Raw genomic sequence first — 23588 nt, 5'->3', positions numbered from 1 at the left:
ACGAGTTCTTGACACTCCAAAAGTAATTTATTCCACTATTTTAGAAGGCCTTATCTGAACAATTTATTATAAGGCTTTTAATTGTACCAAGTGTGTGCTGGTAAGAAGAATAGACAATTTAGTAGTAGAACAATGGCTGGAAGACGAAATAAATCTATATTTGTAAGGGGGTTTGTGTAGCTTCGGAAGCCAATACATAGTTGGGACTTTCATTGTATTTGGCTCTGCTTGTAAAGCGGTGGCTAAAAGTTTATGTTTGTTACAGATTTCGTTTTCTGAAAATGGAGTCAGTTGGAATGTTGGTGAATTGGTGATTTCCTTTTTCAGAACCTCAATGTAAACAATAATAATATTATTAGCAGCTTTATCGGCCGGGACAAAAACAAATTCCTTGGCTAGTTCTTTCAGTTTATGTTTGATACGAGAAATAGGTTTATTGTGGTTATTGTTAATAGTAAAATGTTCTTTAAAATGTTGAATACGTATATCAACTATCTTCATTACTGAATTAAAAAAAGAGTCCAAAGATTTTTTGTCAGCTTTTTCCCGTTTTATCCATTTCATACAGTAAGTATGGAATGAATCGTGGATGATATTACGACACTCATTCCAATTAATAATTGACGGGGGACGATATTTAGGTCCTTTACTGAGGAATGATTTTAACTCTCGGTCTTGAACGATGTTAAGATCTCATGTAATCACATGGGAAATGGGTCCATAAATTATATTCGGAATTACTGCAATTACATGAAGTAGGTGTATTTTCACTGATATTAACATCTTTACACAATTGACTATAATTAAACACAAATTTCCGGTAGATTTCTTGTAAATATAACAAATAAGAGGTAGCTCAGTATTGTCAAAATATCCAGGAATTTGCTCTTTAACAGAATGGTCGTTAAATATACCGGCAATATTTATAAAATCAAAGCCTTTATTGACATACTTAATTTTAATAAAAAAAAAATTATGATCTTCAGGACGATCAATTTTGGGAAATAATTTAGAATAACAATATGCCACAATAATTTGAACAATTTCATACTTAGGACTGCTATATGAAATTGTGTTGCAATCTTCCAAAATTTTATTTAACTTATTAACCGGTAACGATCAGAGTTTTGTTAACAGATAATGTCTGCCGTTGTTTTTTGAAATAGAAATTAGGTCCGAAATATTGGTATGATTGGCCCGAAATTTTCTTTGATTGCGATTTGTTCTACGACCGTGAGAACGGTTTTTAAGAACAGTTTTAGAAACTATATCCAAAATGTTAACGGAATTGGTTCTAGATATATTACCAATTCCCATGATATTATCATTTAGACCGAGAGGGTAAACTGTCTGCAATTTTTTAATCCATTTTAATTCAATTATTTTCCGTGATCGTACAAACTTTGAATGCGATTCACCAGGCTGCTTATTTACTACTTCTAAAGGTTGAACTTCTAAATATTTAAAAGGATGGTTGTGCTTCTTAAGGTGTTGGTAAATGATACTTTTGAATTTATTTGGTCTTTTAAAACGATACAGATGTTCTTGAGTGCGTTTAGATAAATATCGTCCAGTTTCTCCTACGTAATGAATACCACACCCCGGTTTGTTTCATGTGAGTAAATAAATAATACTGTTTGTTTTTCAAGTTATATCAGTTTCAAAATTTACAGAAAATGTGCGACCATTAAACGTGGACCTTACCGTATTGTTGGTGGAAAGACGGGGACATGTAAGTCATTTTTTGGCATGACACTTATCGACAGAAGGGTAACCACGATTTTTATTGTCAAAAATGTTAGCGATGGTAGTATTTTTAGATAACCGATTTTGAAGATGGAGACGTGTAGATACCCTTTGAACAAGTTTAGTATTTAGTATTTTTCCATTTCTAAGCTTCATAATTGTTTTGTTAGTGAATTACACAATAAAGGAGCAAAGATTGGCGTCCAGAATTCAATTGCAAAAATATCCGTTCTTTTTAACACATGTATTGAACTCACATTCGAAATTTGCATCAAAAAGTATTTTTATCATTTAACTAGAAAATCATTTGAAATGATCTTTTGGAAATGAATGTTTTGGGCAAGTAAATATATCATATAATACTACACATAACATATACTTTAGAACAATAACTTTTCGATTAAAAACTGTGTCACTTATAAAAAAGGAATATACCAGTAACATCACGAAATGGTCATTTTGCGTCATAAGTAATAACATTTGCATCATGCATAGAAACTTAACCAATTTGCAATTAATGAACTTTATAATGTAACGTCATGTAAATTGTCATCCTCTTTAGAGTTGAAAGGTTTCACACTAATTGAACACTTAAACAATATTATTTCATGCAGGTCCTCATAATTTGAATACTTTTGCCATGTGTGTCTCATTTGCCGCTGGATTATTTGCAGTAGTTTATCTATTGATATTTACAAAAGGTAAGTACACTATTTTGTGTATCGATTAGTTGAATAGTTTTGATAATCTTGTTTTCAAAAAGATTGACCTTTTTCAATTGCTGCACAAAATGGCGGCGTGACCGATTTTTTTCCAAAAATAATTTCACTAAATAAATAAAAGTCCACTTGAATTTAAAATAAAAACAAAATAAATGAATTTACAGCTTCTTTTAATGAAATTAACAGGACATTGTTTATTGGAACACCTTGGTCAAATATACAGTTCTTGCGACTTTTGGCGTTACTGTATTACAGTAATTTGACTGATCGATGAATATTTGGTTATTGATGTCTGACTGATTGATGAATGATCGAGGATCGATGACCAATCGAATTCGCCAGATAAGTCACGTAAGACATATGAGAAGAATGAAAGGTGATCTGTCAGATATGTCAAATAATCTATGAGAGAGTTACCGTGACAACAACTATCAGTCAATTATTGGTATGAATAGATCAGACAGAAAAATAATTATATAATTAATATATTTTAAACAAACCCAGCATATTAAAATGCAGTCACTACGGCCCTCTGTGGAGACTTCTATAAACAATATTTGCAATCGACTACGTTGCAATCAAATACCTAAATAATCCGCAATACTTTTAGCATATTTTGATATAATACTGCTATGTTATTGTTTCTTTTTTCTTAATTTTCTGCTATATAAATTAAATAATTGAAGAAATGTGACAAACTCAGACTGTTCCTGTATCAAATGAAATATACATTTATTTATCTATGTATCACTAATAAGAGATACAATATTATACTTAATTTATCGTTAGTATCATAGTCGTAGGTAAGACGATGAAATATATACCCTTGAAAGATTTTATCATGCAGGTTAAAGTGCTAGATACGGTAAAAGAAAAGGTAATTAAAGATTTGTTTGTAATGATAAAAAGTCCAATTATTTCTACACTCATATGCGGCTTAGCTTAGCGAAAGGTAGTGCGACGTAATCAGTCAAACAAACTTTATTAGATTAACTCTCTAAGGAACGATCGTTTCCATTGGTCAATTCAAACCTTCGACCTCACACCTGCGAAAATAGAACACACGTACTATAACGTTGAACGGACTGATCAATATTTACGTAGCTGGTCAAGGTCTTTTAAAGCTTCCATCGTCGTATTGGCGTAAATGATTGTGTTTTTGATTATCCAATCACAATTCTAGCTTTTATAAATGTGCATGTGAAATTCATTGGTTTTATAATTTTCTGCAATTGATAACAAAATTTTAAACTTAAAAATCTAAACAGTTTTCACATTGAAATATTTCATTCAAATTTCTCCTCTAGATCAAGGGACGACATCAAAAGTTCAATGCAGGATAAAAAAAAATCTTAATTCACATATTTTTTTCATTGACTACACCCTCCCCACCCCACGTTACTCGTCCTGACTGCCTTTTCTTTCACTGAATGGACTCGATGAAAAATCAAACCGTACTTTACTACAAACAATTTTCATATTATTTGCCGAGTTTTAGGTATTCCACGTAGAATAGTGATTTTTTTTCTGATTTTGTTTGATTGAGAGAAAAAATCCCGAAATTGTTAGTAAATTCATCACATGTTACCAACCATGCTTTGATAAGAAAAAACGGAGATGGCAAACCATGGCACAGGGGAATTAAAAGTAGTTTATAAACTCAAACGAAATACTGTGTGATGTTTTGCTATTCTCGGTTGAAAAACGAACGATAATTGTAAATATGAACATGTTAATAGAAACAATCAGTTTTTATATAAAAAGTGTTTATTCATTAAATGTATTGATAAAAAAGTGAGTTTCTTCTTGCACGTGCATTTAGTCATCCTTAATTTCTTGATATTTTGTTTATCAGTTTATCATACACGTTTCGTTTTGTATTTCATTTTAAATACGAATACATACCACATATACTTTAGCGGATATTTCAACAATGTTATGCAGCTCTATTCTTAAAGTATAAAATTGATAAATGTTCATCCATTTAAAATCGAAAACAGTACATTAATATTTAAAAAAAAAAGAAGATGTGGTATGATTGCCAATAAGACAACTCAAGAGACCATAATGATACAGAAATTAACAATTATAGGTCACCGTACGGCTTTTAATAATGAGCAAATCCCATACCGCATAGTCATCTATAAAAGGCCCCGAATTCGAACAAGAATTGTTCCTTTTAAACTACGCTTTCTAACAAGTGTTAATTTATTATTTAGTTCCACACATGCAATAGAAATAATCTTCGCCGATGTAATATTTCTATTTATTATAACAACCTGCCTTCACTGAATTCATTCAGGTGCACCAATGATACGATTAAAATTATTTTTTTTCTATCTTTAGGGGACAATTTCCTCCGTTTATGGTACGCTTATAGCTTCATTTTTGTACTGTGTGTATGTTTTATAGCATGAAAATAATAAAAGAGGAATGTCAGTGCAACTCCCCATTAATTATTGTAATGGATCAGTATTATGAGATACTTATTATAAGTGACTACGACATTGTTAGGATTATAACCTATCGTCAGTATGAAAGAAATTAAAAGTGGTTCATATATTCATCCGTATAAAAGCGGAACATGTCATGATTTTGTTTTATCCTTATATTTCTCATCATGCCGGGTACAAGATAATTGTGTTGCTGCATGCATAAAGAACTTAGTCTAGAATATTACTTAAAACAAAATATCAGTATAATATTTCGACCCCACTATTTGAAGTTAACAAAACATTTATTTAATTCTTTTGACCAAAGGTTTGTAAACTATACAAATCATTGTTTTTACGTTCGTAATAACAAAGATCTTCTAGAATATTACTTAAAACAAATTATCACTATAATATTTCGACCCCACTATTTGAAGTTAACAAAACAGTTATTTAATTCTTTTGACCAAAGGTTTGTAAACTATACAAATCATTGTTTTTACGTTCGTAATAACATAGTAAATTCCATTGACGGTCACCTGTGTCAATTCACGTGCACACTGACTACATTGTTGTTGTATTTAAATCTTTCGGCCAATGACATGAGACGTAACAAGTTGTTTGTTTATAATACGCCAGAATGTTATCAATGAACTATCAAATGCTAAAGTTGACTGCATTTAAGTATATATCTTAAGTTTGATGAACGAGTGACTAGTAAAACTATGTATATCCAATTTATGAACAAATGCATATATGTATATGTCACAAGCTTAGTCTTCTGTGCAATATGTTATCATTTTTTACGCATCCATATCGTCAAATCGTCAAAACAATATTTCTCGCAGTATGTTATGATTTAAAAACATGGCACCTTAATGATATTTGTGTTTTGAAGCCGTAGTTTATCGATTGTCGCCATTATAGTAAACAATCAACAAAGACGAATGAAATACGATAATATTATATTTAAATGACAGATCCATGCGTATTGCGATCACCGCATTTTTACGAGAAAGGTTACGCTGAATTCACTGCAAAAAGAAAAGCATATCAGTGAATTGTTTACTGGAAGCAAACAACAATAAAAATAGTTTTATAATTAATAAAAAATCCAGCGATTTAGTGATAAAATTGTGTTCTTTTAACTTGAAGTTTCATATGACTTGACGGAGATCATAACAAATAACATTGAATGTTGAGAACAGATATTATAGAATGTAGGCGAAAGATACAAACGAGAAATTCAATCTTATTAGCAGAAAGAAACTGACAACAACATTGCAAAATTTAAAGATATTCAACAGGTTACAGACAATAATTCAAATCACATTGTCCTCCCCAAAAAGAAGATCAAAAGTAAAAAAATGAAAGACTGGAATATGCAGTATAAAATTTAATCAAATTGTTTGTGTTTGCTTGCTTATTAATTCATGTTGTCTTGAAAGTTATCGACATCTGGTGATTCGTGTATCTTTAAATCTTTTTACCTTGAACATGTTTTAAAGTGGCAAATGCAATGCTAGTGATCAGCGTACGTTTTTGTGTGTTTACGTGTTTTAAGTGTTGACATACTTGACATAATTACGGCTGCATATTTTATCGTGTCATAGTACGTATACACTTGGAACGCATACAATGTTTAATATTTGTTCATTTTGCAACTGTTAATCCATTCAATAAATGAATGTCGACCTCCTTGCAATCAAAATGACGATTGACATAATTTAAAACAAATATTCATGTCATCAGTAATGTTTTTAATTGATAGTGTCTTGGTTAATTCGATCAACAATGTAAATACAACTAGTATGAAAGCAATCAGTTTGCATTAAAAAATAATATCGTTGTTTTTTGGTTTTGTTTTTAATTTTGTTAATTTTAAAGATATATTTAAAGGTTAATGATTATAATATATGAAAAGTGTTGGATAATAAATGTCTCATCTGCACACTGCTAGCATAAATAGATTGACAGAAGACTTTCCCTTCATCTACGTTTACATTAGACTGTCGAAAGGTTATTGAATTGTACAAAGATCAAATGAATACACTTAATTATAAATGGCATATGTACGTAACAATTGCTTCAAGCAAACGATTTTTCTATTATATTGCTTTAAGTGGATTTCACAATTAACTACCATGAGCAAACATTTTTTTCTGTTTTTGCTGACATAACTTTTCATACTTAAATACATTCCTATGTTTGTATTAAGTTCTAGATTTTTAAATATATTTGCATCAATTAATTATTGAAATCGCATATATTGCAATAATAGGGGCCAGCTGAAGGACGCCTCCGGGTGCGGAAAGTTCTCGCTACATTGAAGACCTGTTGGTGACCTTCTGCTGTTTTATTTTCTTTGGTCGGGTTGTTGTCTCTTTGACACATTCCCCATTTCCATTCTCAATTTTACCCATATTAGAACTTTATTTTCTTATTTTAAATCCATTTTTTTTAGCTTTTGGTTAACATGAACTTATTTCAGATGACTCCTATAATTTTGAGTTAATAGGTAGAATATAATATATATTTTTCTGCTACCTTGGAAATAAGAAATCAAACATGAAATAGTTGAAAATTAGTTTTGGTCATTGGTGTCGAAATAGCAAGAAATTTAAAGGAAACTCTCCATGACGAGATACATTATCTGCGGGGAATTAAGCAAGGGTTGTTCTCCGTTCGTACTCTTTCTTAAATTCCAAACCATTTAGTTGGTACCCTTACACAATTTATCCATCTTAAAAGCTGCGGCACTAAAAATGTTTTGCAGTTTGTACATATACAGTTTACAAAGAGCGATGCATTATTGTGAAAGAACATAACTATCACTAACTGTACATCCCATGCACTTCAATTATTTGATTTTTGGTTTAATTCAAAATATTTTCATTTGAATGTATCAGCAAATCTTTGTGCCTATTTTTTCATAAAAAGATTTAATTTTCTATCGATTTGTTTGCCCTCAAGAAAATTTAACTATCAATACAATTATCATAACATGATACAGACAAATTTCAAAAATTCTGATTCTAGAATTTAACTCCTGAAGTAAGGTATTTCCCCCAAAATAACGGGCAGCTCCTGATATCAGTCTAAAAGTATTTTTTTTCTCCTATTCAGTAACACTCAATTAGTTGACGTCTACAAGTGTATACTATACTATATTATGAAGCTTTGGTACTGAAAAAAAACCAGTTAGAATCATAAAACTAGTTACGCAACTTCTTAAATGAGTGCTGCGCTGTAAACAAACAACACACCATAGATCGATATCTTACAAACCATCATTTTATTTTATGATTCTCCTGTAACTTTTTTTAATGAAAATTGTGTTGATGCTTCAATGGTTTATGATGTCAAGGTGCTAGGTCTTGAGTTGTATATGCTGTTTCTTCTGTACTATTATTTGACTGTTTTTCTTTTTATTTTTAGCCATGGCGTTAATTGTCATTTTTTTCAATCTTTGAGTTTGACTATCTCTATAGTATCTTTCGTCCCTCTTTTACATAAAAAAAAGAAAAAATGTTTTTTTTTAAGTGTGTAGTTTAATTGCAAATTTGTAACTTGGAAACTGTAAAACTGTTACTCAAATTTGTGGTAGTCACTTTTTTCATAGATTGTCTTTATATCTAAGCACCTCATCATTCCCTTATTATTTATATTTTTTGTCTATTATTCTCTATTATGTACAGTTTGTGCACATTATTCTCTATTATGTAGAGTGTGTGCACATTATTCTCTATTCGGTCAACCCAATCGATACTCTCTAACAGCACATTCCCACGTTATATGTTATTCTATCTTTTGCAGGAAATGTAGAACTTGATCCTGGCATCACAATTCATCCAGCACCATCAGTTGTTCTTGCTAAAAAGAATAGTCCACTACTGCTGAACTGTTCTGCCTCATCGTCACCAGACGCAGGTCGGGTCAGCTTCACATGGTATAAGGATGGCGAGCCTGTCCTATTTGACAGACGGGTACAGGTCAAAGACAATGGTTCATTATATTTCAAACAAGTGAAAAACAATCGTCATTCTAGGAACCAAAACAGAAACCAGAATGGATTCTACGAATGTTTTATGAAAAACAAGTATGGTACGGTTATTGCAAGACAGGTCCAACTCCTAGTTGAAAGTAAGTGTGGGTTTTATTTTAATACTGTCAATTCAATTATTTGTCATGGATCGAGGGAAAATTTTGTTTTCCTTAAAATTGGATTTAATGATTTTGACAAGTCTACATAAAGGTCTGAAAAATATATACTTTATTAACATGCAAATCCATGATCCATGCTTTCCCAGGAAATCTTCGAAATTGGTTCATGAACAAAAAACGATTCCAGGGAAGTCCAGAACGTTTATGCAGTATTACTGAAGGCTAGCTGCATATGTTGAATATTTCATTATAGTAGTTAATGAAAGTATATATCTAAGATTTACTGTTTTTAACAATGTTGGAATTTATCTGTTAATTTGTTTAAACAAACTATGGATTTGCATAAGTTCACTTCAAAAGTAGGATACATTTGAATGAGAATAAGCTGCAAGTTGTAATTGAGAGCCTTATCTCGATTGTGTATCGTTTAAATTCTTCGGTAGATATTCCCGATTGTTGAAGTGTGTAATAAAATTACACAATCATATTTATTGTTAAGTGTTGCATACAATTTATGAAACATCATTTTCTTTAATGGTAAACTTAAACTTATACTTCAAATCTAGGGCATATTTGAGTGATAATTACCTAAAAGTTGTATGTGTGAGGTCTGTCTTAATTGGGTGAAGGTTTCCGATTGTTAGAGTGTGTGATAAATTTACACTGAAATTTTTATTTTTAAGTGTTGCATATACTTTATTAAACTTTCCTTGGTGTGATATTTAAACATAACACTTGGTTAAATAATATTTAATTTTATTTGTATTGATTTATGAAAAAAGTTACCCTCAGTATTCTGGTGTCAACTTTAAGTGGTGTTGTTCAGTTTCACATTTTGATATGATTAGTTTTGTCAATTCTTTATACTAAAATAACACATACTTGAATATTCAGTTTATTGGAGTATATGCAAAACATTTCTAGACCTAATTGTGGTTGAAATCAAGAACTTTAAAAAAAAAAGTCTCTTTATTTGACAAATTGGTGTAAATGATAAACCTTTGTGAGAAAACCTGACAAAATTTACTATTTTAGTTTGTCACTTAAATTTGTTTATGACTTTTGAACAGACGTTTACTGTAATTGCCGTTATTTAATATTTACAGGTAATATTTTAGCTACGTGTAACAAAATTAGTTATCATTTTTTTAATATCCCGTAAGAAGTCAGGAATGTGGCAGTTGTTATCAAACAGTTCGTGTCTATGTATATCAGCGTTTGTTTATCTTGCAGTTCAGTGTTTCCGTTCCGTTGTTTTCCTTAAATTTGATGGTTTTCCCTCGGTTTTAGTTTGTGAGCCATATATTATTTTTTTGTGAGTAATCGATTAGTGACTATTCAGCAGTGGTATACTACTGATTACTTTATTTATCTTTAAATAATCAACGTATTATATGAGGGCACTAACCTAAATTACTCTTAACATGGATTTGGTGGCTATTAATTACCTACGCAATTAAATGTTCTCATTTTCTTTTGTGAATATTTTCGCAACATGTTCCCTTTAAACATATTATTAAAACATACTTTGGCTTTGAGTATTCATGATGAAGGTAAATTCAAAAAAGTAATTCCGACGCATTAAATTTACCATGGTTTGTGTTTATTTCATATAACAGAAGACAAAACAAAGTTCTTGACTGAGCGGAACAAGCAAACATGCTTCTTGTAGGTTAAATGACCCACATACATTATTTTGGTCTTATCTAAATTTCTCTATACTTAATTGGATATTATCTTTGCTGTATCTTAATTCTATTCTTTGTCTAACATGTCTAAACGGAACATCTTAAAGGGTACTGACAAATGCCACTACGGACAAAATTAAAATTAAAATCCTGAAACGCTTGTCAATTGTAATTTATAATTAACTGAAATAGAACTGATGGTTATTTATTATCTATATACTTTTAGGCATTTCAAAGTCGTTCACTATTGAGCCAGGTTATCAGAAAGTAGAATTAGGGGGCGTGGCACGTTTTAAATGTCAAATTGATGGAATACCTCTTCCAATTTATGTCTGGAATAAAAACAGTTCATCTCTACCTCAGAATAGCAGGTAGGATACGAGTAGTGCTATGATACTATTCCAGGCTATTTCTGTCAGTCTATATCTATTTTAATATATGACTTTCATTGGAGCTTCTGTTACGGCTAGTAATCCACATTAATAAGCATAGATCTTTAATCATAAATGTTTACTGTATGTATTTGTTTATCAAAATATCTCATCTGAAAGGCTCATGAAGGTAGACTGAAGATACATTTGCAATTATATTCTACATGTATATTTACACTGTTAGAATACCATGTTTTTCTTCGGAATACATATTAAGTAACTCGCAATTTCAAAGATTCAATAAGGTCAAAAGTACTATGTAGAAACGAGAAAATGTATTTTTCTTAACATTACTGTTTTTCCTTAACCCAAGATAATTTAAACCCATACAAAAATTAATCCAAATTTAGAACAAAACAAATTTGAAAATTATTATCTTATTGATATCTTTAGGTATATAACCATATCCTCAGGAATATTACAGATACACAATTTATCAGAGTCTGATTCGGGTTCCTTCCACTGCTCAGTATACCAAAGTTTCAACCAAGTGAACAATGGTCCTAAATTAATTGGTATGACATTGCAGCACAGTCGTTCCCATGCAAGACTCATAGTTATAACAGGTAAAAAGTAAAATCACAAAAAATACTAAACTCAGAGGAAAATCAAACTGGAAAGTCTCTAATCAGGGCAAAATTCAAAAGCAGCTGCTGCAATTAGCGATAACCAATGTATCAATCAGTTGAATGAGATTGGTCTATTAAACCGTTTCCCTTGGTTTATAATTCAATGGCTCCTGTTGTAGGAATTACTAGTGGTAAATAATGTCCTAACTATGTCAACTGCACTGTTATTCATCGAATCGGTGTATATGCTTTGTCTCAATGTTTTTGATATTACGTTATAATCAGTCCGAATTAATTAAAGCCGTCACTTTTGCCAATTGACCCATAATACTTCATATTTTTAGTTTGTGAATACAATCACTCCCGTTTGCACATCATTAACTTTCCAAAATGTATTTAATCCTTTCATATTACCCTTTAAACATGTTAATGTTTAGTGTACGTTTTGAAGATCTCAAGCGTTTAACTAAATATTCAGAAGTAACAACCAAGAAGCTCTGTTTTCAGATACGAAAAGACGACCACCTAAGATTGTGGCTATTTCCAGAGAAATAAATGCCACAATTAAACACTCAGTTACATTAGAATGCCTGGCTGATGGAAATCCATCACCTGTGGTAACTTGGATGAAAGGTTGGTGAATCTTATCAATGAATTACTGTTGTGCTCACCTTTTAGTTTGTGCTTCTAGACAAAAAGTTGGTGCATTTTCTAAACCTCTTTTATTGTCAAAACAATGTCATCACCTGATGACAAAATGATCTACTGTGGATCTCATTTACATTTTGCTAATATGCATCAAAAAGTGATATAAAATTGCATGGTCACATTATTCACGCCAATATTTAGTCTTTGACAATTTGTACTTAGATTAATTTTTGGTTTTTCTTCTTCCACCGAAAATTAAAATAAAAGGAAAACAAAGAATACATATGCATCTAAATTAGCAAATTTGATAGGAATACCAAAGAGACATATTTTCAGTTTAAGTCACAATATATAAAACGTTATAATTTTGAGTACGGTCTTCAACAAGGAGCCTAGCCTCAAACCCAACAGAAAGCTATAAAAGTCCCTAAACGACCGTGTAACATAATTCGAACAGGAAAACTTACGGTCCGTATTCATATGTTTCTGCTGTAGAAATAAACAACCATGTTTTGTGAAAAGTTGTATGTAAAATATGATGCCTCGTGTTTTAGGGATGCCACGCTCACAATATGTCGATGAACCATGCAACGAAAATATGAATGTATGCCACATATCCAATATGCCGTCATATTACAATGGCAGTTCAAAATATATCCCTTCAATGAGTAACCCTACATGTTTTCTAATGTTTTTTAGTTGTGTTTCATTCTAAATAGGCATACAGTGTTTGCCTCTAAGGCCAACAACAGTCAATATCAACAGTTAGTACTGTGAAATCAGACATTTTTTTTTTAGATGCTAAAATTCATCAAGATTATGAAAACTATGTAAATAAAGACTCTCATTGGTTATTTCAGCAGTTATTTTCTTATATATACATACTTTTAAATCACAGAGGTCACGGATCATAAATGTATAGAATCATTTCTAAATTTACAGTACTTAGTATTAACAGTATGTTTGTTATTGTATTTACAGATGGGAATCAAACATCAGATGATAACTTTAACAAAAATTATGATGGGAGTAATTTAAAATTTATAGAAGTCAACATGACTGACGCTGGGACGTACCAATGTGTGGCGTCGTCACCGGGATTTCCTGATGCAGTGGCTGAGACCCAACTAAACGTCAAAGGTAAGCATTTCACCGGTATTTTAAATTTCGTAACTTTTTATTCAGGTAAACCTTACATTGCAGAACATATAACTTCTGCATTAAATGTTAGTTTGCGGTGGTCCTGAACGTTCATGAACTATTTGCAAATATATTTCACATAAAATCACTTGATTAAGACTGCATACAATATTTCCCGGATTAAATATTTTTTACAATCTGTGGATACATTTTACAGAAAGTATTAAACTAAGAGAGGGATTTAGATATTTCAAAATGATAATTTATTCCGTTAAGTTGACATGTCTATTGAAGAAAACAATAAATATTATTTCTTTTTCAGTGCCTCCATTCATAATTGAAGCTCCACTAAGCAAAGGGTACCCTGTAGCCAGATGGTTTCGATTGAAGTGTATCGTTGGCGGAATTCCTTCACCAAAAGTTACCTGGTACAAAAATGGTCAAAAGATTGAATCTCTGGAAAATATGAAGGTTCGATGTTGTTTTTTAGACATGTTGTTAACGGGGATATCTATTTTTTATTTAGATTAGACCGTTGGTTTTTCTAGTTTGAAGGGTTTTACACTAGTAATTTTTGGGCCCTTTACAGCTTTTTGTTCGGTGTGAGCCAAGGCCCCGTGTATTGACCAATAATGGTTTACTTTTATAAATTGCTATTTGGAAGGAGAGTTGTCTCGTAAGCACTCACACCACACACATCGTCCGATATCTATATATCATTTATTTACTTTGCCTGCCGATTTTCGATTGTCTCATTTTTGTTTCCGCACTTTAAACTGAGTTTGCGTCATCATTGTTTATGAAACTCATACATAATGCTACGAATTTGAACAGTAAGTCATTTACCCTGCTTGAGATATGCCCCTTTTTTAATCTGGAAAATTGCAAAACTTAAGTGGGCATGTATGTCCTTAGACACATTCGTATGTTAATATATCATATTGAGCTAACTGCATGTCTTGAAATAAGGGCAAGTCTACAATAAATTGTGTAAGGATTTTAGGTTAATAATTAAAATAGCGGTAAGTCGGAATTGAAATAATACTTGACACATATAAACTTCAAGTTTCAAATTAAGATTGTATGGTAGGCGACCTAGGGAAAAAGTTCGTTGATTGATTTTTCTCAGGTATATAAGTATGATACTCTATGTTCGTCCTCTAAATAGGACAACAATTGTGTCATCATATCACAATGAATGACCTTCAAACTTTTCTTAATATTGGCTTAGATATAGGAAGATATATTTAAATGGTATAGAAAATATCTGATTTACATAAAAACAAAATATATTTTTTTAACAATAATGTTAAAACTTAACATGTGGGTATACTAAACTAAGTTTCAAAAAACCATCAGTGCATGATTTATTTACTTAAATATTGTAACAGCTGTTCATTCTTGCTGATAAAGACTGGTTGATTGCTGTTGTAGATATACCCAGACAATATGCTGATGATAGATAGCAGTATAGGTGATTCTGGATACTACCAGTGTATTGCCAAAAATGATGTTGGTGTAGATATGGCAATTGCCAGACTACAATTTTTTCTGAAAGGTTTGTAAATGTATACATGTTATATGTACTGATCCTCAGTGTTGGTATATCATTAGCGAGTTACAACATAAAGCTTTTTGTTCAGACAGTTAAAATGTAAGAATCCTGAAAGCTTACTGAAGGGTCGAACAATTGATATTTTTGAACATCAGTATAATGAATATATTCCCGGTAATGGGATTCTTAGATTGTATATGAGGGTTTTAACGGTATAAAAAGTGGTATTTCTTTGTATTGTGATTTAATCTTAATATGATATAGATAGATGTCAAACAATAAAGTATCATCGATAAGTTAAGGTATAAATTGTATACTGTGTCAAGCATGTTTTACGTCATCTGATAAATAAAAATCCATTGATATACTGGCTTTAACAAACATAGAGATTCTAAAACCAACATACATTAAAAGAAAATAGCTAAACTCATCTACGGTCAATTTTGCCTGAGTGAATTTGAATATTTATAACCCTTTTTTTTATCAATTAAGAATTTGAGAGAGTTTGTAAAACAAATGTCAGCATCATAGCTCTGGATAATGAGTTGATGATATAATTATCGAAATAAACATGTGTTATTGTGTTATTGCAAAAAAGGCCTGAATTCGAAAAAAATCTAATCTTTTTTGACAGTGTACCAAAGTGTATGAAGCCAAACTTGCTTGTCAATTAGTTGAACATGATGGTTGAATGATTTAGATTTGTTTAATATCAGTAGTGGACCCTGGCAATACTGTTGTTACCTTAGTTTACAAAATGTTATAATATCAAAATGTGACAACTATAAACTGCCGTTTAAAATGATAAAGATAAAGGCAATGGGCCATTTCAGAATCTAAAGCATTGTGGGTAATTTCATTGTTCGTACCCCAAAGTGAAAATAACTTTACGTCATTGGTTGAATTTCCATTGTTTATAACGTTTTAAACCAATCAAAACGCTTTGGTGTACGCTTTTGAAAATATAACCCAGGATGCATTATATTCTGAAATGGCCAATGTAAGGTCATTGTATAGCTTAAATCAATAAGAACATGTCGTATATCCAGTATAAAAGGTTTATACAATACAATTTACCAAAACACAAACAAATCAAATTACAAACCCTTTTCTAAATTTTGTTTGACAGATAATGTACCTAAACCTCCAAGTCATGTGACTGTAACCAGTGTCACCAGTACAGAAGTATGTATTCGGTGGTTTCCATCAGAGTATCCAAAATGCTGTCGTGTTCTCGCTTACACTGTTGTCTATGGGGAACCTAATGATGGTGAGTTGATAGATATGGGATACGTGTGTAAATGGAGATAAATTTGTTTTAAAGTGAACTTTATACTTTGGTCTTTTTTGCATGCGTTTAAATCACAAATTTGTTTACATATATTTTCTGTAACCAAGTTACTAAGTATTTGAATTCTGTTTCGAAGCTTGTTTAATGACATCAGAATAACAGTCCAATAAACAAACTGTTAGGAGCAATTCATCGTTATCTCAGACATTAAAATCTGTATTTATATGATTTATGTTTCAAATGTTTTGATATTTTTTTTCAAAATTGCGAAATTATTTGTTGAAAAGCTGCATACATGATACAGTCGCATTTATCAGATTTCAGAATGCGGTCGCATTATTTGCATTAATATAACTCACTCTCAGGTATTGGAACTACAGGAGTTTACCACATTCTGCAAGTAGGAACATGATGTTTATTTAAATGTAAAATGTTAATTTAACATAGATTTTCTTCTGAATAAGCATATACATTAGAAAATCACTACGATGGTGGCTGCAAGGCGAGCTTAAAATCCGAGTAAGTACTGAGCAATTTGTTTTGTTGAAGTTCCACAAAATAAAAAAAAAAACTAATTGTTCTGAAGTTGAACATGTTTGGTTTTCTCTAGTATAATCACATTACACAATTTAAGAAAACTATGTACTTTTAGGTGCAGTGATCACTTCTAGTATTAATGAAAATAAATCAATTTCTCAAACATGTATAAGTGATATTTGTATATTATTACATCTATATTTTATGTTTTCGTATCATTCCAGTAACACAGAAGAAAGTTACGCCGTGGAAAGATAAATGCATACAAAATCTTAAGCCACAAACATATTACAAATTTTATATACGTGCATTCAATAGCAAAGGTGCTGGAGCCAAGTCAGATACAGTGACTGTTAAAACACTAGAATCAGGTATGAATGGCATTGAATAAAGAATGAGTTATCCCCCTTTTCGGAACAGCTTGTTAATTTTGCAGTTGCAATAAATCAAGCTTGTGGTGAGGTGCGTTTTGATTCGAATCTCAATTGACAATGATCGTCACTTTTCTGCTTAAATTAAACAAATTGTACCGGGCATTCACGTTTCCTGTCCACGTTACATGTCTGGGCATTTTTAAAAACAGGTTTAATCTACGATTTTCACCAACAAAAATGCCTGTATCAAGTGCGGATATTGACACTCATCATCACTCTGTTCCATATGTTTGACCTGTTAATGTTTCTATTTAATTTAGAACTTTCATTTTTGAATTTTCCTCGGAATTCGGTATTTAAGTTTGTTTACATACTACTAATCAAATTAAAACCGATAACATTGATTTAGTTGAAGTCCTGTGAATGTGGAGTTTAACACCTACATTTACGAACAAACTAAAATAATCTAGTCGGTGTGGAGTTTTATACATTTTTACGTTTTGTTTTGTGAAGAAAATGCGCCTGATTTCGAATATTCATCCAGAAGTATTAACTTTACAAATGTACCTGCAAAATGATTGAATTTGTTTATTGCTTATTCAATTTTGTAGAAAACAGACATAATATATATTTGTTAACATATAACGATAAATAATACATCTTATTCAGTTCTAGTAGCAGTCTCAAATCTTAGACTTTCTAGTTCATCACCATGCAGTATGGACTTAAAATGGGATCCACTTCCTCCTGAGATATGTGATGGTGTTGTAACAAGGTATCAATGAAAATAAATCAATTTAAAAAACTACAGCTCAAAACTACTCACCGTTCCAAAGTGAGGACGAATAAATAGTTATCAAAAGTACCAAGATTATAATTTCGTACGCATGACGCGCGTTTCGTTTACATAAGACTCGTCAGTGACGCTCATATCAAAATAGTTATATAGCTAAACAAGTACAAAATTGAAGACCATTGAGGATTCAAACTTCCAAAAAGCTGTGTCAAATACGGCTAAGGAAATCTATACCTGGGATAGGAAAATCCTTAGTTTTACGAAACATTCGAAATGTTGACTACTGGGCTGATGATACCCTCGGAGACGAAACGAAGACGTACGGTGAAAGACAATTTGAATGGGCAGCGGCATCTCTAAACAACAATCTCCCGACCAGTTTAAGACAATGCAAGTCCCTAAAGTGTTTTAAATCTCAGATAAAAACTCATTTTTATCGCATTTCTTTTTAACTAGATTGCTTTCTTTTTCGTTTTTTTTAAATTTTTGTATTTCATTTTATAGTTTTTGCTTGTTTTGCATTCTTTTAGCCTACATTGATATTTTTTTAATTCTATGTTTCACATGTATTTGGTATTGGCCTTTCATTTTATGGTTGGCATTTTTTTAATTCAGTATTTGAGTCTGACACGATTTATGTTTTATGGCATGGTCATTGATTTGTTTTAGTTACTTTGTGAATGTACAGCGCCTTAGAGTAATTTTTATTGTTTACATAGGGCGCTTTTTAAATTTTCATTATTATTATGATTATAAGGTACCAGATTTATGTGTCGAATGGTGGACATGATATCATGAAAAATGTGTCTACTGCTGACCATAAATATACTATCAGAGGTAAACATATCCTATTAGGTATTGTGATAATCAGTTCTTTATATATTTATTAGCCCTGTCATATTATGCTTGTGCCTCTTCCAAGATGAGAACCTGTAGTTCAGTGGTTGTCGTTGGATCATGTCTGTCATATTTCATGTATTTTTTTTTCGTAAACAGTTTATTACAAATAATGCTATTTTTCTTTATTGATTTGTTTCATGTCTGAAATGTTTGGTCCTTTTACAGCATTTTGACATTTTGTAATTATTAAACGGTTTACGATAGCCTATAAGTTAACACACGTAAAAATTGTATGTGTGATACAAACAATGGCAATATTACTGTATATGCAATCTGTAATATTATGCATATCAGTTCATTTATCATATATCATGTCCTGTGAAAAACATCCACTTCGGGCACAGAATAAAGTGTTTGTGTTCCCTTCTGCCGTTATAAAAAGTATGTGGACATAGTTAAGACTGCCTTGCATTAAGTCAATTATTGTATACAGTTTCAGAAAACTAGAAAGAAACATTTATCAATAAAACTAAATGATTTTGAGATCTTTTTGTCTAACATCTGGGTTTATCAGAAGGACAATAAAGAAACATATGATGTCCATTGTTCGAAATTTCTAAAACAAATGAATTAATTATAAAAAAAATGTAATTATGTGCTCAGATTTGAATTTCTACACAAGAATGATAATCGATTAATTCCTTTGATAAGGTATAAGTTTTCAAAACAGCTCATAGGAAAGCTACAGATAAAGAATTGTATAGGAACTGAAATCAGATCCACTCATGGAGATTATTTTCCCTTACAGACCTCCATCCAGACACCGAGTATAAAGTAGGAGTATTAGCAGGTAAAAAATGGGGATATCCAAAGCGGCTTGATGTTCAGTTGCCCTGGCTGGTACATAGAACACCAGAACAAAATGACAAGTCAAAAGGTTAGCATACAACTATATGTATAAAAAAAGATCAATTTAGTTTTTTTAAGTCAGATAATTATCACCTGTTTAGACTGATGTGACATAAACACAAGAGTGCACACACTGAAAAGTCTCACCCTCTTTTACTAATCATTGATATTATGTTGATAGACCTAAATATAAAGCTTTATTACAACTGTCACATAAACTCAACATTAACCAAGAAAACGAAACATTGATCAATGAACCATTAGCAGTGGACCGTGAAAATGAGGTCAAGGTCAAATAAAACCTGCGTAACAGACATATAGATAAAAAATATTTCCATACACCAAATATAGTTGACCTAATGCATAAAGTATGAGAAAAATAGACCAAAACTCAAAAACTTAACTTTGACCACTGGACCATGACAATGAGGTCAAGGTCAGATGACACCTGTCAACTAGACATGTACACATTACAATCATTCCATACACCAAATATAGAAGACCTATTGCATAAAGTATGAGAAAAACAGACCAAAACACAAAAACTTAACCATAACCACTGAACCACGAAAATGAGGTCAAAGGTCAGATGACACCTGACAGTTAGACATGTACACCTTACGGTCCTTCCATACACCAAATATACTAGACCTATTGCTTATAGTATCTGAGATATGGACTTGACCACCAAAACTTAACCTTGTTCACTGATCCATGAAATGAGGTCGAGGTCAAGTTAAAACTGTCTGACGGGCATGAAGACCTTGCAAGGTACGCACATACCAAATATAGTTATCCAATTACTTATAATAAGAGAGAATTTAAAATTCCAATCTTAACTTTTTTTCAAGTAGTCACTGAACCATGAAAATGAGGACAGGACATTGGACATGTGACTGACGGAAAGTTCGTAACATGATGCATCTATATACAAAGTATGAAGCATCCAGGTATTCCACCTTCTAAAATATGAAGCTTTTAAGAAGTGCGCTAACGCCGCCGCCGGATCACTATACCTATGTCAAGCTTTCTGCAACAAAAGTTGCAGGCTCGACAATAAAACTACTGGTTTTTTTAATAAATGTTATCAGCTTCAAGTTTTTAATACGCTAAATAGTATTTGCACCTCAAATGAAACTGACAAATGACTTATTCAGTTTTTTGCATTTCCCAGTATTGAATCATGAGCTTTTGTGCACATGACTTCGAGTATTCATTTGACGTAGTAAGTCAGCACATGTTCTGGTCGAATGGCTAAATCAGTTAACTGCTTTTCTCAGTTTTGTATCATATAGACATAACATATCTCTGTTAACAGTAAACAATAAATAGTACCTTTTATTCAGTTGATGAAGCAGCGCCGAATGTGAGACTTTCTAGTTCATCACCATTCAGTATAGATATAGAATGGGATCCAGTCCTTCCTGATAAATGTAACGGTGTTAATATAGGGTACCAGGTTTATGTGTCAAATGAAGGACATGAAATAATGGAAAATGTGTCTGCTACTAACCAAAGCTACACTATCAGAGGTAAACATATAATTGAACTAAATAAGTGTTTGTAATGTGACTCCATCTGCATCTTAAATGAACAAACTAGAACTGGTCAGAACTTGTTTGCATGAAAATAATTCAAGTATAACTAGACTAAAACAAAACCAAAAAATCATGAATACACGTGATTGAAAAATGTTGTTGTGAACCATTTAGGTTTATATTAAAAGAATAATAAAGATTCAAAAATGTCTAAAACAAATTAAGTAACTCCATAACGTTAAAATGTGTTACCAGTTGGAATTTTTGCATATGAATAAATGAATTTGATTTGAATGAGCTCCTTTGAAAAATGTAAGTTTTTCTAACAAATGCATGGGATAAAAATATAATCGATTGTTATGATGGAGCTAGAATCGGGTCACTCAGTCAGAGTATTTTGCCTTACAGATCTCCTTCCGGAAACTACGTACAAAATAAGAGTATTATCAGGTACAACAGATGGATATCCCAAGTTGTTAGATGAGCAATGGCCTTGGCTGATACATAGGACACCGAAAGATAATAAAATACCACAAGGTAGCTACAATGTATGGGCATTGTATTCTATGCAAGAAAACACTGTTAATTCCTCCTTTCCGGTATACATTTTTAAAAGGATTGTGGGAAAATCGTATGTTCCTGGATGTTAGTTTGTTTACAACTGTCGTATATGACAATATATTTTTTTTAATTCAAGATAAACCTTTACCTTTACGAAAACAACGAAAATTGGCATCCAACGATTATAATGAAAATTAAACATACAACTTTGTAGTCAAAATTTGATATTAATCAACTGAATTGACTTTTGTGATATAAATTATTTGAGATTATTTGATAGATATGTTTTATGATTTTAGTGTGATACAATTTCATGTAAGTTAAAGACATTTATAGCTTCAATAAGACAACATCATGTACACAAATATATTACTTACTTAAGCAAGTGGTTTAAAAAATCACAAAAATACTGAACTTAGAGGAAAATCAATTCGAAAAGTCATGACATGGCAAAATTAAAATACAAAACGCATAAAAAACGAATGGACAAAAACTGTCATATATCTGACTTGGTACAGGCAAAAGTCATCTCCTTTGTGGGTAGATATTTTCACAAAGTATTTCTTAAATGTTTCGAAATGTTCATTATGTTTTTACTTAATACAATGTGATATGATCTTCTATTCATTTTTCTTTGGTTCATGATCCAACGCTGTTCTATGCCTCTTATTCTTTATACCACGGATTTTGATTTCTTTGATTTTTAACAATCAGATGCAAATATCATTTTCACTTTTGTACGATCTGAGTTTATCTTTTTCACAATTTCTTATACATTAGTTTTTCTTTCCTTCAGTGAATGTTCATATTCAGGTTTCTCAGCTGAATCTGACTTGTGTTGATGTTAAATGGAACATTACAGATAATCAACCTGCTATTAGTTATAAGATCGACATCAGCAACTCAAGTGCAAGAACTGTTGAAATTCAAAACATTAAAATGACAAATTATATCATATGTGGTCTTGACATGCTTGATAAGAATTTGCTCTTACCATTTATGCTAGGAACAAAATTGGAACCGTAATATTTTATGTTTATAGCCAGGATATTATTGATTAAGAAATGATGTATAACTCAAATAACTGGAAACATGTATTATCTTTTAAAAACAATCGTAATTTTAGCTAATTTTGATATACCTAAAATTTGACTATTATTTAAAATTCATTTGTTTGCTTGATAGTGATAGTCTGTCACATAGAAATCAGATCTTTTTATAAATGATTGAAACATGCAGAATAATTATCTTACATATTGTCTAACATAACTTTAAACTCATCATATAGTTAAATATAATATATAGACAGCTGTCATATGCAAATGTCGCTAAAAACAAAAACATATTTTGCCTTTCATGTAATGTCAATCAATTCAATTATTTAACGAGAGTACCTTTGCAATATTAATTATCAATTTTTTTTTATTTTATTGCAACAGCCCATTTTTAAATATTTGAATTGCAAAAAGGGAAAGACACTTTCCCGTTAACCGAAGTAAGAGACCAAGAACAGCACGTAAACAATTAGACTTTTTTGAAAAATATTAAGTATGGAAATTGAAAGACAATGTTCAATTAAGCTAATACGTTATTGTTCTAAACGTAGACAACTACATAATGCTATTTTCAAAAGGCTGATTGTGTTTA

At 31.3% G+C, this 23588-nt stretch overlaps 1 protein-coding gene across 2 annotated transcripts; it reads left to right on the top strand.

Moving 5' to 3' along the window:
* Positions 1 to 2355: 2355 nt before the first annotated feature.
* Positions 2356 to 23030, top strand: LOC134718701 (protogenin-like). Of its 2 annotated transcripts, none has more exons than XM_063581366.1 (16): positions 2356 to 2447; positions 8717 to 9043; positions 10979 to 11123; positions 11577 to 11749; positions 12260 to 12385; positions 13382 to 13540; positions 13863 to 14011; positions 14975 to 15098; positions 16225 to 16365; positions 17148 to 17294; positions 17967 to 18072; positions 18851 to 18930; positions 19742 to 19870; positions 21189 to 21374; positions 21789 to 21917; positions 22738 to 23030. In XM_063581366.1, exons 1-16 carry the CDS (start codon positions 2387 to 2389, stop codon positions 22965 to 22967), a joined length of 2412 nt encoding a protein of 803 aa, XP_063437436.1. In that variant the 5' UTR covers positions 2356 to 2386; the 3' UTR covers positions 22968 to 23030. The 2 variants fall into 2 exon arrangements, with proteins under 2 accessions (XP_063437436.1, XP_063437435.1); XM_063581365.1 differs by having other exon boundaries at positions 13382 to 13555; positions 22738 to 23029.
* Positions 23031 to 23588: the final 558 nt, after the last annotated feature.

Source organism: Mytilus trossulus, chromosome 5, assembly GCF_036588685.1.
Source record: "Mytilus trossulus isolate FHL-02 chromosome 5, PNRI_Mtr1.1.1.hap1, whole genome shotgun sequence".
NCBI classification, from domain to species: Eukaryota; Metazoa; Mollusca; class Bivalvia; order Mytilida; family Mytilidae; genus Mytilus; species Mytilus trossulus.
The sequence above is the reverse complement of the archived record's forward strand: the minus strand, read 5'-3'. Positions and strand labels throughout refer to the sequence as shown.